The sequence below is a fragment of the Danio aesculapii genome, chromosome 2, assembly GCF_903798145.1.
Source record: "Danio aesculapii chromosome 2, fDanAes4.1, whole genome shotgun sequence".
NCBI classification, from domain to species: domain Eukaryota; kingdom Metazoa; phylum Chordata; class Actinopteri; order Cypriniformes; family Danionidae; genus Danio; species Danio aesculapii.
Window position 1 is genome coordinate 18,754,303 of NC_079436.1, and position 17,124 is coordinate 18,771,426.

At 34.6% G+C, this 17,124-nt stretch overlaps 1 protein-coding gene across 2 annotated transcripts in view; it reads left to right on the forward strand.

Moving 5' to 3' along the window:
* The window catches only part of arhgap29b (Rho GTPase activating protein 29b), a 76,457-nt gene continuing 59,333 nt past the window's right edge, over window positions 1-17,124 (forward strand). For both annotated transcript variants that reach the window (XM_056474165.1, XM_056474172.1), the window contains exons 1-2: window positions 1-118; window positions 5,028-5,378. In XM_056474165.1, the coding sequence (XP_056330140.1) occupies window positions 5,108-5,378 (271 nt within the window). In that variant the 5' untranslated portion in view covers window positions 1-118; window positions 5,028-5,107. The remainder of the gene's footprint in view (window positions 119-5,027; window positions 5,379-17,124) is intronic.

The following is a 17,124-nucleotide window of genomic DNA, read 5'->3' on the forward strand; positions in this document are numbered from 1 at the left end:
TTTCCTCTCTTCAGTTGTGATGTGAACAGCGATCTGTGCGCGAGCGTCTTTTAGAGATCATTTCATGGATTTACAAAGGATTTACCTCCATGATTCTTCAGTATGACCAGCAATTCGAGTAAGTACTGTTCGTTTGAGATGCTAAAAGCACAAAAACTAACTGCTAAAAATTTATAAATGTGAAGCGGCTATAGCTAGCAGCGCTAAAGTGTATGGGGGATGTAAAGTGGAGAAACAATTACAGCATTGAGAGAAATTGTCTATCATTATATTCGGTTTGCCAAGTCAAACGTGTTTTTTTTTTAAATGTCAGAAAATTAAATACTTAAGCTATAATTAAATACAATAAGCTACTTAACATGACTGTGTTAATTGTGGTTAACTGTTAAAGAGCCAAACGTGTCAACCCAAATGCTTCACTTTTAATTCTGACAAATCATAGCTTACCAAATTTTACCTTATGTCCGTTTTATGAATGTCCATTTCCTCTCCCATCACTGACTACAACCGAGAGGGATTGTTATGAGTGACAGGTGTCAAACCCCTATTGAATGATAAAGATCGTTGCATTACTCGCATTCTGCAGCTGAAGACAAAGGCAGTCACGTAAACACACTGCACATTCAAACACTGCATGGCTACAAAATTACATGTGAAAGCATGAGGCTTCAGTAGATAATGGGTCAGGCTGTCTGAGGGCATGAGTTCTTGTTGCTGGTGGATCATCATGATAATGCTGAAGAGCTTGAATGTTGTAAGCACTTGTGGCTTGGGGAAACTGGTTTTTAAATTGTAGTTCCTGTTTGTTTCGAAAACCAACTATAGATTTTTTTGATACACTGGTCATGTGGCTTAAGGTAAAGTTTGTTTTATATGCGCACATTCAGACTTTTTTCTTAATAATATAATAGAAATCATTTTAGCTGCCAATGACAATCAAAATACATTGTTCAAAGTTAATTAAATAGTGCTAATGTTGCTTTCAAGTCATATTTACATGGGATTTCAGACCGAATATTCAAAAGTACCATGGTAAACAATATAGGGAGCGTGTGACAAGTTGTCACTGAATGAATATGCAAATATACAACTAACTTTACCTCAATGTAATGTGGCAGGATGTTTCCAGAACTGCATATTTTATAAGTATATAAAAGCTGATGTTTTATCTGAAATTAATTGACATGCACCCTTAACCCATTCCCGAAATCTAGATTAAGAAACTTTGATGATGTTCAGATAACCTGTCTGATGTTCAGATAACCTGTCTGATGTTCAGAGTAATAGTCAAGTGATTTTTTTTTTTTTTTTATAAACGTAAAACCTTTAGTTACCTCTCCAGTGTCGTTATTCATAGAATGCACCTGTGATTAGATTTGTAGGATTTCATTCTACATCAAAATAAAGAGCAAGTCTGGACTGAAGTATGGCAGAAAATTATTTTAAAATACTTGTAATGTATAAAAAACATTTTATTACATGCAAAGTACCAATTTTTAAAAGGGACAATTCACCTAAAAATGAGTATTTACTCACTGTTTACTAACCCTCAAGTGGTTATAACCTTTATGAGTTTCTTTCCTCTGTTGAACACAAATGAAGATATTTTGAAGAAAGCTGAAAATCTGTAAATGTTGACTTCCATAGTAGAAACAATAAATACTATGAAGGTCAAGGGTGACAATTTTTTGGCTTTATTCAAAATATTTCCTTTTGTGTTTAATAGAAGAAAGAAACTCAAACAGGTTTGGAACAAGTAAAGGGTGAGTGAATGATGACATAATTTTAGTTTTGGGTGAACTATCCCTTTAAGTCAATCCATCATCATAGTTAATAAATAGGCAGTAACTCTGTATTTTAAAGGGAGTGTTCAGCTGAAAATGATCATTTGGTGTTCATTCACTCTCAGAGATAACTTTTTTAGTAGAATTCTAAGCTTAAGCTTTGTCAGAGTTAAAATGTTGTAAATAATGTTCAGTTTCTTGCACAGCCTGAGCATTTTGCTTCATTAAAACTCAAATATCATTAGAATGGGTACAGGTTTTTTTTTTTTTTGCTTTGAAAATGAACATTTTTATCTATTTCTCAGTGAATATAGGCAATGTATTTTGGTGCATTTAAACAAAACAGATTTGTTAAACAGATATATTTATTAAAATAATATTTTAGTCACCAAACATATTTAGAAATTGAAAGATAATACAATTACTGTAAATTCAAGCAAAATATTGCAAAAAAAAAAAATACAACCTACAAAATTTCAACAAATAATTTTTTTTTGTGCTACTCTTGTTTTTTTCCCCTTTTTAAAATTTGTATTTTAACAATTTCATGCAAATATCAACCTTGCCATGAAAAAAAATTAAGTTTTTGCCAAAATATCAAAACTGTTTCTGCTTTTTTTTTGTGTAAGCAAGTATTTTACAGTGATTTAAAAATACTCAAAAATGTCTCTGTTAATGTTTTCAAACTATTAAATTTGTCTTACCGAAATCACACAAGTGCCAATTTCACATCTGTCACATCCATAATGAAGATTTTTCCTTATAAATGCAAAAAATGTAAAATAAAATAAAATCAATCATTTTTATTCTATAATGAGTTGACTCTTATGCTTTTAATTAGCATTATTTCTTTTGGATTGTGCAGTTTATTCCACAGAATTTCGACAAAGTATGTTGTTTACTGTAAACTCGCAGACTTTTTTTTGTCACATCCATAAGGCATGTTTATTTTCTTCATTTAAAATATTAAAATGTTTACAGATTGATCTTTTTCTGCTCCTATAACTCTATGATTGGTAGTTTTGAAAGTATAAACAGATGTTTCAATATAATCTTAAGATATACTTTCTCTGGGAATTTATGTTTTGAGATTTTACTGCAAATGTCACATCCATAATGGTGGAATTGCTCATTTAATATTTTTCTATAACATAAAAGTTTGGGTGTATTAGCTTTTGGACCATTATTTTAAGTTATTTTGTTAGATAAGCTCCAGATTTTGCTTCAGTACTGACTAATCTAATGTATGTGCACAAATATAATATTGTATAGTTTCCTGTTAAAAATATGAATTTAAAAGATAGATTTGTGGGGGGTGTACTTGTATGTGCTGAGCACTGTATATTTAAAACTGAAATTAAAGCTCAATTTCATCAATCTCAAAAATCAAATTTTACTGAATGAAAAAAATCAAGAATAATATTGTGAAATATTATTTCATATATATATATATATATATATATATATATATATATATATATATATATATATATATATATATATATATATATATATATATATATATATATATATATATATATATATATATATATATATATACATATATATATATATATATACGGCATATTATTACTGAATTTTAGCAACCATTACCCCAGTCTTCAGTGTCACATGATCTTTCAGAAATCATTCTAATATGCTGATTTGGTGCTCAGTTTTTATTATTAATATTGATATTATCATTAGCTTTGTTTCCATCTACCTATTTTTATGAGCATTTTGGATATGCGCATAAAAAAGGTTGATGGAAACGGCAAGATGCGAATAAATTTTGAAAATGCGCATAAAAACATATTCGCATAACTGAACATGATAAACTTTTTATTCGATAAGAAAAGATGCACATAAACTGCAATGGAAGCACTTTTACTGAACAAATTCTGGTATGCGCATTAAAAAAAGGTCATGTGATTTTGCTATAAGAGATCATGTGATGGTAAAAATGTGTGTGAATGGACAAACCAGCAGGCTGAGCACATTGTAAAACATCTGAAATATTGTTTTGGTCATTCTAAAATGCCTTAACAATTTTAGTATTAGTGTTATTATATTAATAATTACCTCCAAAACTGTTAAGAGCGTCGTGCTCTGTGTCCGACACCTTTAAATGCCATGCGTTCATCGCATGTCAGCGTAAGTCATTAATTAAATAAAGAAAAAACTCACGCAGCATCTCCTACCGCAGCAAATTCCGTTTTTTACTTTTGATATTACAGTATGTGCCAGTTTATCAGGAAGTGACGATTTTGTTCTCTTTGACTACTTGGAAGGAAACGCTGCTTTAGTCGCATGTCTTATATACAATATTCCATTTATGCACATACATTTATTTTGCATCTTTGGATGGAAACAAAGCTAAAGTTCAAAACAGTTGTGCAATTTATGTGGAAGTTCAAAATGTAATTTATTATTTTAGAAACAGAAATAGTTTGTTATTATAAATCCATTCACTGACACTTTAGATCAATTTAATACGACTGTACGGAATTAAAGTATTAATATCTTTATTCTGTCATACTAGGGCTGCGCAATATATATCTTTTCAGCATCTATATCGCAATGTGATTATTTGTAATAGTCACTTCGCAGGATATGCAATGTTGAGTTTGCATTATAATTTATCATTTGCATGTGTTTTTGATGCCTTTGATAGTATAATGGTTTTAAAAGCATTACGGTATAAGAAATTGTACCAATTGTGACGTTACCTACGATTCATTTTATTTTTACTATTCAGTTACTGTATTTGAATACTGTTAGACTCGAGAAATGATAAAACATTTTATTTCAATTATATCTTTTTCTTTATTGTATTTATAGATTGTTACGTGTGAAAATGCTCATAATTCATGCAAATACAGAAATGCACTGCAAATAGCACAGACCACAACGAAAACATGTCAGGGGACCCCAAAAAGTTTATAGATTGTTTATTAGATTTCATGGAGGTGCAAATAGTAAACATTAATTCATCAATATCTGACTAAGCATGTGCATGAAAATACACACAACACATGCAAATAGAGAAATGCACTGCAAATAACACAGGCCACAACGAAAATGTGTCGGGGGGACCCCAAATATACATATATATTAATGTTTAATTAAAAAATATATATATCGTGCAGCACCGTCATACAATCTTATATAAAATCCTTCTGCTTAGGTTATGTTTTCATTAGCTGTTTTATTGATAATCATCTTTTTTTTCCCCACCCACAGTGCCCTCAGTTCTCCACTGGCAGGAGGGCTCTCGGTTCTGCGGCTGAAGCGGCTCAGTAACGGCAGAAGCTGCTGCTGGAATGTTCCGTCAGGGCAACAACAGTGGGAATAAACGCATGACAAGCGGTGCTCGTCTCTCCCAGCCCATCATCCCCGTGTCTTTGCCTACTGCGTCCGTCAAAACCCTAGAAATGGGCCGCAGCTCTAAGACAAACCCCCTCAACGCTATGGGCCTGGACCACAACATCACCACATCGGGAGGGGATCCCGAATACATCATGCAACTGGTCAATGATGTGCGCAAGTTTTCTGATGTGCTGCTAAGCCTAAAAGAGGCTTTTCACGCCAAAGGTGAGCTTCTGTTTTATTCTTTCTATAGCACTTGGAGCTAGGGCTGATATAATGTTGTGAAATTTTAAAACGCAAAAGTTGCGAAAACACTGTGGTCATGTGACAAATGGGAATAAAGCAGTCTACACTGGAAATATCAAGTTATGTATTTCTGTATTTTATGGCATTGTTGGAATACTCTGGCTATGTCTATATAATATAATAACGTTGAGAAGTTCATCAGTTCTATGAATATGCAAAATAACAAAATTGTCTATGAATTTAAGTTTGTTTTTTACTTTTATTTTCTTTTTGAATAGTGGAAGTTAATGGTATCATTTAGCAACAGTATAGAGCAGTGGTGCCCAAACTCCTGGAGGGCCGGTGTTCTGCAGAGTTTAGCTCCAACTTCCTTTAACAAACCAGCTTGGAAGTTTCTAGCATACCTAGTAAGAGCTTGATTAGCTGGCTCAGTTGTGTCTACTTGGGCTTGGAACTAAACTCTGCATGACTCTGGCCCTTCAGGACCGAGTTTAGGCATCCCTGGTATAGAGGAATGTGGAGATGGTCAGCCATTGGGCCATCAGTGAGCATCCATCGGTCTAGTTTTTTGTTTGGTCGGGCTCATTTTGGTGAGAGAGCATTCTAATTGGCTGCTCAGCTACTGTTCAGATTGCAAATTGGAGCTTGGGGAACGGTAAAAAAATGTAAAAAAGACAAAACCAAGCAAATGGCACAAGTCAAGACAGAGCACAAAGAAAGCTTGTTCTCATTTTGTCACTTTTCTCAAATATATGCAAATGGCATGAATTATCAGATTATTAGTCATATTTGCATGGTTACCGCTTTAAGGCCGCCATATTGAAGTGTCATTTTAAACTAAAATGCTTCAAAACGGCCATGTTGGAGGGTCTTCAGAATCAAGAACTTATAAGGGTACAACTTTTGCCCATTTCGGGCCACTGTGGTCCTTTGTAAGTTGTTTGGTTGTTAACAATGTGTTCCATTCGGAGGGGCTCATCCTTATGCCTTCGAAGCTTTGGATGGTAAACCCTTCAGAAACAAACAGTTTGTATGTGTGCAGCACTAGTTCCGGTATCCCCTTTTGGAATCACAACACCGATTACTGCCACCTGCAGGTATGGAAAAGTATATCCTCTCACGCATGAGAAGGATGCAGGTTCCAGTTTCAGTCAGCTGTCATCTGTTTGGTGTGTTCAAGTGCAATTTTTTGACCCAGATAGGAGCAGACACAGCCAGTTCAAGGTGACAACACAGTTGTTTTACGTCACTGCTAGTACTTTGATGTGTGTCCTAGGCTTCAGTGTGACTTGGTGAACTGTTTAACATGTTAACTTATGGAACTAAACCTGAAATTGTGGTTTAATACTAATACTTTAATTGAATACCTATTTTAAAGGATATTTTTAGTTTCACAACACACTAGTAGAGATTTTACAGACAGGAAAGTGTTGGTAGCCGAGATAGGGAAAGGATTAGCAAAGGACTGGGAATCGAGCCGGGAATTGAACTTGGGTCACTGTGAGCGCCTAACCACTAAGCTATAGCCGCAGACTACACAACATACGTAATGCATTTCTTGTACTTTATCATGATTTAATTACGTGTCTTTGTTGAATAAGAGTTAAACAGCATATTAAATCATAATCAGTTTATCATCTACATTTTTTTAGGCCTATAAGTGAAACTGTGGTTGATCTTGTGGTATTGCAATTCATGTTGTGTCAGTTACTTTTAAATATGCATGTGGGTCAGCTGTGTGTGTGTGTCAGCCTATTCTGATGATGTAGAAGGTTTCTAAGCTATGTTAGTCTTCCTCATTCCCATCACTGGAGGAGTGCCACGTGTGTCAGGATGCCATGGGTAACTCCTGCCATTCTGCTGAGAGAATATCTTTTCTGCTGCACAAGGCATCTCTAAAATCAGCCTCCTTGTAGAACACAACCCCCCCGTTTCACAAATACATGATACACTGTACATGATACACAGAGCAGGTTGTTGGATATTCCTGTTTGCTTTTTCAATGTACTTTATGGGAAACTGTGTGTTCCCGTTCTGCATTATTGGAAACAGCTAGACGATGATGTTCCTGTTAGATCCTTCCCTTTAGAGAAACCGTTGCTGTGATGAAAGAATGGAAAGCCCTTATTATATTGTCATCCACAGTAAATACAGCATTTATGATAGACCCGTGGAGTATAGATAGTTGACTGGCCAATTATGGTTTGTGGTGTATAGACTTTTAAATACTTTCCCATCCAAGAATAGCCAAACTGTCCCACCCCCAGCAGGGAACTAAGATGTTTTTGTTTTTTTGCAAAAAAACATTAGACCACCTAAAATAGGGGTCACTAGCAAAACAAGTGTAGATGCTTCTGATTAAATGTATGTTTAAATGCTCATTTTTTAAATATTTAATCAGCAATTCTTCTTTATAAATATCATAAATGCTTTGGTCTTGTCATTATAATAATTCCAGTTTGTGTTTTGTTTATTATTTTTGGCAAAGATCTAAAGTTTGGGTTTAGTAATGTTTGTTTGGATCAGGCATGGGACGATAACCGGTTTCATCATGGTTTGGAAAGTCAAGGTTTTTAAACCACCAGAATTTTCTGATATACTGTTCCTACAGTACATGAACAGTTTATTATTATTATTATATATATATTTTTTTATATACATGCGTTTTTTTGCGACTATTTTATTTAGTTTTTTAGGGCAACAGTATCTCTGACAGAAAAGGACCCTCCACACCAAAAGCGACTGTTCCAATATATTTTAAATGTTTCTTAAAATAAAATATATATAGTGTTCAACAGCGGAAAAGTTGTTGTTTTTTTTTACCTAGACATTTAAAAAGACATATTTTAGAGTAGTAATCACTATCATACTATGAAATTGTGATATTTTTATCATACCATCTTACACCGGCCTATGTCTAGCTTGGATGCATGCATTTTGATCAAATGTGCCAGTAAATATGTTTACATAGTTGTTCAGATGTTAAATTATAATAAAGGCTGATCTTTAGAATGTCCTATTTATCATCAAATCCCTGACGGGAAAAAAACCTCACTGTTTTCATAATATTGATAATAATAATAGGGTTAGGGTAACAATATATGTCGTTTCAGCATCGATATTGCAATGTGGACAGCTGCAATAGTCACATCGCAGGATATGCAATGTTGAGTTGGGATTATTGACCTTATTCTTCAATCCGGAAGTGCGTTTGTTTTTGCGATCGTTTTAGAACTTCCGATTAAGTTGCCTATGGGAGAAATGACTAGGAATAATAAACAGCAGAAAACGATCAAACTACTTGCTCTACAAACTAGCGTTTGCATGACTATACATAAAAAGTAGAATAATATAATAAGAAAATATCAGTTTGCAACTTAAAACAGCATAATGAGCTGTTTTTAACCTCTAAAAATGAATGGAGGTGAATGATACCGGAAGTCTTGAGCCAAAAAGATTCAAATGGCTGCGCCCACTCGTACAACAGTTGATCAACCATTAAGAATGGATGAGATTAGTGGAGTCATTGTAAAGTATAACCACAACAAAGTGAAACTTTATCGTTTGCATGCACTTTTAAGGCATTTCAAGAAAGTGTAAAGCATTCAGGCTCATAACGTACAAAATTTGTAACTTTAATGAAGATTATTTTTACTGACATATTAATTCAATGAAGACTATAAAGTGTTATCTTACATTTAAATATTAAAATTTCATACCTGAATTAGTCATAGGCCGATAAAAGATTCTGACGGTATGATAACGTTGGATATAAATATCACGGTTTCTCTTGATTGTGATTACTGCTCTAAAATATATTCTTTTTATATGTCTGGGTAAAAACAAAACCTTTTACCCTTTTGTACACACTATATTTTAATTTAGGAAACATTTAAAATATTTTGGAACAGTAAATATGTTAGGCTAAATAATTCAAACGAATTATTAACTCATGTTGTCTTCATTTCTTTTCTTTTCTGCTGGATATACTGTTGTCCTGAAAAACAAAAAAGTAAATAAATCTTTTTTTTTTGTTGCTCTATTGTAAATATTCTTGCTTGCGATTTGTTTATTATTTTTTATATACCGGTACATGATTCACGCCCTTACAAAATCACCCCTATCAATCTAAATCAATCACCCCTCCCGAACAGAGCTATTCAATCCATATTGTGAAATTGTATTCATATCGCAATATATGTTGCAGAAAAACTAAAAATTCAACGTGAACACTTAGTTAATAGCCTCAGCCATAGTTAATCCAGTGTGTGTGAGTATTAGCCTCAGTGTACAAGCTCGGAAATTTAAACTAGCGCACAGTTGGCATAACTTTGTTTAGCTGAAGGTAGCAGTTTTGTTCGGTGCAGAAACACGGTGTTGAGAAACCTTTACGATTAATTAACTGTGACGAATTAAAGCGTGGTTAGTAATGAAATCTGTTAACCTTTGCATACCCAGTCATCATCAAGTAGATTTAGTAAAATACATGTTAAAATATCCTGAAATGAAAGGCAATTATTTTCAATTGTGAAATTGTTTAAAAGTTGTAAAACATTTTTACTGTATTAAAAAAAAAATCATCTGTAATGGTGAGCACACAAATGGTGTTCTAACCACAATAAGTAAAATAAGTAAAGTGAGTGTTATCTCAACTTTGCCAACCATTTACAAATTAGTCAGACTGTAGTTGGCCTCAGTATCGTGTGCATATACTCAGAAAAGAAAAGGCAATTCTATTTGAATCTATGTTGGCATATTCTTTAGGTCACTTTAGTAGAAAAGAACGCACATTAAACACAGAAACCAGCTGTAGCTGGATTGTAAGTGTGTTTCTTGTAAACGTACTTCCTGCAGTTCCCTCAAGAAATGACTTTACATTTAAATTGCTTACATGAAATACTTTTCTACGTATTGCCAAAGCATTACAGGAAGCAAGTAGACTCACAAAAAAACTGCCACAGTATTATAACTTTAATCCTTTTTCTGTCAAATGCAGCAGCTGACGACTACAAAAGGACAAATACCAACAAAACAATGGGCATAAATAATCGTAATAATCCGGATTTAGATTGTGTGCATATTTGCTGAACTTAAGCAGCTGTTCCTGTGTCTCAGCTGCTCAGTAAGCGCAGCCTTTCCAATTAAAACGGATTCTAGCTGTTTCAGATGTTCAGCTGGCTGGTTAAGTATCGCTGCTGAGTAAGATTCTCCACACAGGTCTCTGTCAAGCGCCCTGGATGACACTTTCTCAAGCACATGCTTTTGACCAATCTCCACTGCTTTATTCCGTCCGAGCGGAGGAGATGCTCACTGACCCACTAAATGTCTAGATTCATCCTGTCTGCGCAGAGATTGATCATCACAGCTCTCCTCACCTCCCTTGCTGTTGTTTTACCCAAGCAAGGATCAACACTGCTACACCTGTACTACTTATTTGCTCAGTTCGTCAGATGGAATGTCTGCTTGAGACTTTTGTTGAAACAAGGTAGTCAATTAAAGCTAGAAACGAGTGGGTTGGGAAGTGTTTAGGAGAAAAGTGCAGTCGCTGTGTTTTCAGTTGGCTCATCACTTTGATCGGTGTGACCAAACTCTTCTGGTCGGTGATTCCTCCTCCTCCTCCATGAAACCCCCTCCTCCTGCATACCCCGCATTCCTTCAGAACAAATGTTCACTTGTTGCTATGGAGCCTCCGATTGACTGTTGTTAGGTGTTCGACACGTGAATAAATGACTCTTCCTTGCTGATTATTACATTTGATTTTAAAGCTACCTTTTCATGTTGTGGTTGTTTGACTTTCTGACAGCTTGAGGAAGTTGCGCAAAGTTGTCATAGTCAAATTTTCTTTACTTATTGCAGGTTCCTTTTTTATTATCATCTTTCCTTGTAAAACTATTATGCCGTCGATCATGTTGAGAATGTCAGAAATGTTCTGTTGTCAAAACACATCAGGGAGTCATTCCTAGCGTGATTTTTCTTCGAATCCAACATTGAGGTGTTTTTAAAGTAATGTTGTACTCCCGTGACAGTTGGATATTCAGCAGGGTGGGGTGTTTTTCCTGGAATGGATAAATATCAAATAATTCCCCCTGTGATTTTTAGCAAAGCACATCTAGAGCGTGTGGAAGTGTATTGTGGCCTGTTCACGCTCAACATGTGGGCAGCTGAAAGAATGTGCTGTGGAAGAAGAGTTCCACTTAAGTGCTCTGCATTTAAAAAGTGTTTTGATAACAGCCAGGAAGTCTTTCACTTTGTCATGCACCGGGTTTGTGGACTGATTTACCATAGTTCATATAGAAATAGGCATGAACCGGTATAAGATAATCTTGGATAAAAATATCACGGTTTCACGGTATCACAGTATCCCCGACTACTCTAAAATATATTCTTTTTAACTGTCAAAACATTTAAAACAACAATTTTCCTCCCCTTGAAAACATTATATTTTTTATTTTTTGAAAGATTTAAAACCTTGACTTTTCCAAACCACAGTATACCTTGAAAACGGTTATCGTCCCATGCCTATATAGAACACCCTTTATTTTGTTTAAACATATTTATTCAAGGTGCACTGGCCTTGCTGACCTTTTGCTGACCCAACTAGTTAAAAATGTAATATATTTCTAGTCACAGGTAGTTGTTCCTTATCGTAACAATTTTCTACAGCTATAATTAAATAATAGTAAAGGGCTTGAATAACACAAACTTAAGCTGTCAACCTAAATTCCTAACTCTGCAGACCCACACATCTTTTTTTTCCAAAATATATTTATTGGGTTTTGTTTGAACTACTGAATAAATAAAATAAAATAAAATAAAATAAAATAAAATAAAATAAAATAAAATAAAATAAAATAAAATAAAATAAAATAAAATAAAATAAAATAAAATAAAATAAAATAAAATAAAAAAAAAAAAAATAAAAATAAACAAAACAAATAAACAAAACAAATAAACAAAATAAAATAATAAATATTTTTTTAAATTAAATTAAAATTAAATAAAAATATATTAAAAATATAAATAAAAATTTATACTTATTTTTAAATATTGAGACATCAGCAACCCAACAAATGGTTAAAAAGATATAAAATAATAACAATACATAATTATAACGTAAAAAAACAAATAATAACAATGTTCAGTACATATTTTTGTACCTTGCATTTCACAGCTTTCCAGTGTGTGCTGATAAAACAATTTGTTAATTGTTGCCGAAATGTAAGACATCTGAACGATACAATAAGACACCAACAATGGTTTGAAAGGTCCACCTGGTTAAGTAAGTATTGAAAGGGGGTCCACATTTTATAAAAAATCTTCGCTTGGAGTAAACTTAAATCTAATACAGTTAAGGTCAGAATTATTAGCCCCCCTTTTTTATTTTTTCCCCAATTTCTGTTTAACAGAGAGTTAAACACGTTTCTAATCATAATAGTTTTAATAACTCATTTCTAATAACTGATTTATTTTATTTTTTCCATGATGACAGTAAATAATATTTAGCTAGATATTTTTCAAGACACTTCTATACAGCTTAAAGTGACATTTAAAAGCTTAACTAGGTTAATTAGGTTAACTAGGCAGGTTAGGGTAATTAGGCAAGTTATTGTATAATGATGGTTTGTTCTGTAGACTATCGAAATAAATACGTAGCTTAAAGGGGCTAATAATTTTGACCTAAACATAATTTGTAGTCCACGCATGAAAAGCTTTGATTTTTATAAGACTTTCTCAGCCTTTAAGCGTGGGAACTTTAACAGATTGGAGTCCACATTACAATCTCTATCTTAAAATTAGCACGTCTCATTCTTTTTTTAGGCTTTGTTAAAAAATAGTCCTCCAACAGAGTTATTTTCCTCTAGTCGTAAAGCTCTTATTATGGCTCACAAAGATTGGACACGTACACACTGTGTTTTGGGAGTGACGACCACATATAAACGCAGCAGGACTATCGTTGGTGCACAAAATGGGTCTCTCAAGACTGTAATGTATGGGTATCCCAGGACCACAGGCCTGGTTGGTGAAACTCTGGTGAGGAGTCAACTACATGATTTAGTCTAGACTTGCTTTTAACCTTTGTTATGTGAGTGTCACAAAAAGAGTGTTGTAACTGCATTAAGTTCATTTAGAATCATCAGAGAGGAGTTTAAGGGTGCTTTCACACTTGTGCACCCGAGTTCAGAAGACACGTTCACACTAGCTAAACGTACCGTACTCAAACGGACCCGGGTGCAGACCAAAAGTGCTAGTGTGAAAACACCCTAAGTTAGTCAAGTTTAAGTTACGTTAAAAAAAACTTTACAGAAAGCATACTAAAATCAAAATCTCGATTAATGAAACATTTTACCTCGATTACGATTAATGAATGATTATTTATATATATATATATATATATATATATATATATATATATATATATATATATATATATATATATATATATATATATATATATATATATATATATATATATATATATATATATATATATAGTTTTTTTGGGGGGGTGGGGGGTGGTTGCCTTCATAGTTCTCTGACTGGTTTTCTACAGTAAATATGCTCATATTACAAGTGACAGATTTTTGAATGAAGGGTGCATTACTTGATTTTAAAATAATTGAAGGAAACACACACTATCGATTATCTATGATTATTTATTGAACATCAATATTAAACACACATTGCCTAAAACCAACAGTCATGTTTTCATATAAAAAGTGAAAATAAATAGCTTGCACTTTTGGATAAAAAATTAATTATTTTCAGTGCTTTTCATATTAAAATTAGAAAATAAAGCAGTATCTCTTCTAATTAAAATAACTCTTGTATATCCTGTAAATAATAATTTAAACATTGTGTTTTTTGCATCTTCTGTAAACAAATATTTCAATGTAAATAATAATTTTAATGTAATGGAAAGTATGACGTCTCAAGGCATCTCTGGCGCAGCTTACAATCATTGTCAATTTAGTGCAAAGTAGGGCTCAAGAATGGGTCCATCGTCCTACCTGTCCAGAGATCAGATTTGGCTGCAAAGTGGGTAATTTTCCCATCTTGATTATAGGTTCTGAATGTCGATTTAGATTAATCGCCCAGCCCTACCATTTTTAATCAATCTCCTCCGTGCTGAGTCTCATGTACAGTACAGAATGCGTTCACCTTGTCAAATTTACATAAATCTTCAATCGCTAGTAGTGTGAAGTGTTGGACTGTATGTTTGCAAGTTTTCTCCCCACAATGTCAACGAAATGTTCTGCACCGTCAAAGGCACCTGTGGTAGCACACAAAAGGCAGATGAAAATGCTAAACATTGAACATAAAGTTGAACTTCTGGACATGCTAAAGAAGAAAGAAGTTGCGCGGCTATAGGGCGCCATTACAAAATAAATGAATGAAGATCAAGTGGTTTTGATCTTTGGTTTCATTCTATAAGACTGGACTTATTTTTCTATGAAGGTTTGAACTTTGAGAGTGTTTAAACGAGATAAAAGTGTGAAAATGTTAATGCCAGTCTTAGAAAAGTGTAAAAAGTGTGTAGTGAGGCGTTTTACAGGCTTAAAACATCTATAATAGTTGCAAAAAATAAAGCGGACTACTTTGCAGATTTCACCCTACAGCGGGTTATTTTTAGAACAACTCCCGCAAATAACGAGGGACCACTGTACACAGAGTTTCCTCTAGGATTTTTTCCAGCTGTGGCTGCAGACTCTGTTGGGCCCTTTACACAGATCGACCAACTACCTATGGCGTTATTTCAATGACAAATGTTGTGAGCGCAGTGTAACAAGACGAGATCGCATTTATGTAATACGAGCATGAGAGTTTCCTCTGTTCGTGCACAAAACTTCTTGCATGCCCTCAAATATGCGCTGCTAAATTGCAGATTTTCTTGTGCACTCTCAAATAAACACTGCTAAAGTGCGTTTATGTAACAAGTATGTCTTCAAGATTTATTAGATTTGCTAGGAATATTTATGAATGTCTCCAATAGACCTACAGAGCAGCTTTGATGCATCCTGAAGTGAAGTGAAACGGCAATAAACTCAAGCAAGAAAAAATCATTGTATGCAGAGGCATAGACCTTTACTTATAAACAATAATTATGGAAACTGTGTGTTTATCTTAACTGAAAGCTACGTCATGTTTGCTAGCCTCACGCTTCACGCACCTGTTGTCAGTGAGTCAGCATGTCACCTTAAAGGGTTAAACAAATAACGCACAACACTACTACGATTACAGAAAAGTTCGCTCTGTTATAATTCACTTACCATTTAATACGTGTTGGTGTGATTATAACCTGCTATTTAAAAAAACAAAACGTCTGAATGTTTTGAATGAGAAGCTGTAATGTAGCCGTGATGGGATGAATTTTGGTGTGGCGCCCCACCATGGAAGAATGAATGTAGCGGAAACCTTGGCATATATGTTTGTTCATATGTATGGAGTGGACATACAGTATTCATTTTATTTAACAAGTCTTAAATTAGGTTTCAAAAACTCAGATAATCTTGTTTTAAAGTTCAGCGGTTAGTGAAGGTGGTAGATTATATTTAATTTTCATCATTCTCAAAAGTTTGTCAGTCAACTGCAGCCTGATAGAAGTAAAACAAGCGAGAGACTCGAGCATAAAAAAAGAGAGTGTTTTCTCATAGCTGTGTCTGGTCGACAGATTGTTTTCGTGAATGTACCAGCCCACTGGAGGTCTGCTGTAGAGGCCCCTTTGGCATATTGTAGTGGTGTTAATCTGGGGATATGAACAAAACCTTCCAAATTGAAAAAGTGGAGAAAAAAAAGAAAAAGACAGCCACCCTCCTGAAACGAGGTTTCTTCACAGAGTGTTGCGGGTGGCACCATTGCAGAAACCCCGTGGTAGGCGATATAATGGCTCGCTGCGCTTGTGAAGTGGAGTAGAGAGATTTGTTGGGCTGTAACTTTCCCACTGAAGGTGAGGGATGTTTTTGTGTGGGCTCGTGGTTGGGTAGCGTTTCCTGGGGTGTGGATTTACAGCCGCAGTTCAGCAGATTGGTCATGGGGATGTGCCAGTTGGCCCATGAAATCCGAGCAAGTACAGGGCCATCATTAGTGCTGACTTGAGAGGGCACATTTTTATGGGTGCACGTCAAATTGAGGCCTTTCGATAGAGCTTATTTTGGTTTGGCTGGATGAATTATGTAAATGAACTCAATATGAAGACAAAAAGTGTGACTTGCTGGCTTAGAGTGATGCTTTCGGTTCATTCGGTTTCCCTAACGTGCTAATGGGACAGTCTAGTCTTTGCTAATTTCCTGCACTTCAAAGAATGCTCGTAATGTTCCCGTAAAAGAGAAGTGGAACGGTGTGAGGAAGGCTGACAGGCACAATGACAAACCCAGCGCTGCTTTCTCAAGGATGAATCACAACAGTACGTCTCTAAGCTCGTCTGCCGCTTTGGGCAAAACACAAGGAAGGCAGGTCGAGACGTGCCTATTGATTACCTGTTGTTAGTAACAGAGGAAATGCCAGCAGTCGTGCGTAAAAGCTTTGAAGTGTGTGATGACATTGTGTCAAGCAGCTACTTTTCAAGGGAACATTTGAGACGTATGCTAGGACCAAAAAATTCACAACCTTTTTTCTCAGGAGAAGTGTGACGTCTTAGTTTCCGTCTTTGGAAACTTTTAAATACAGCTGATTTACTGTATTTCACTATTAGTGTCTTAATAATTAAAGGTGTCCTGTATCTGTTTAT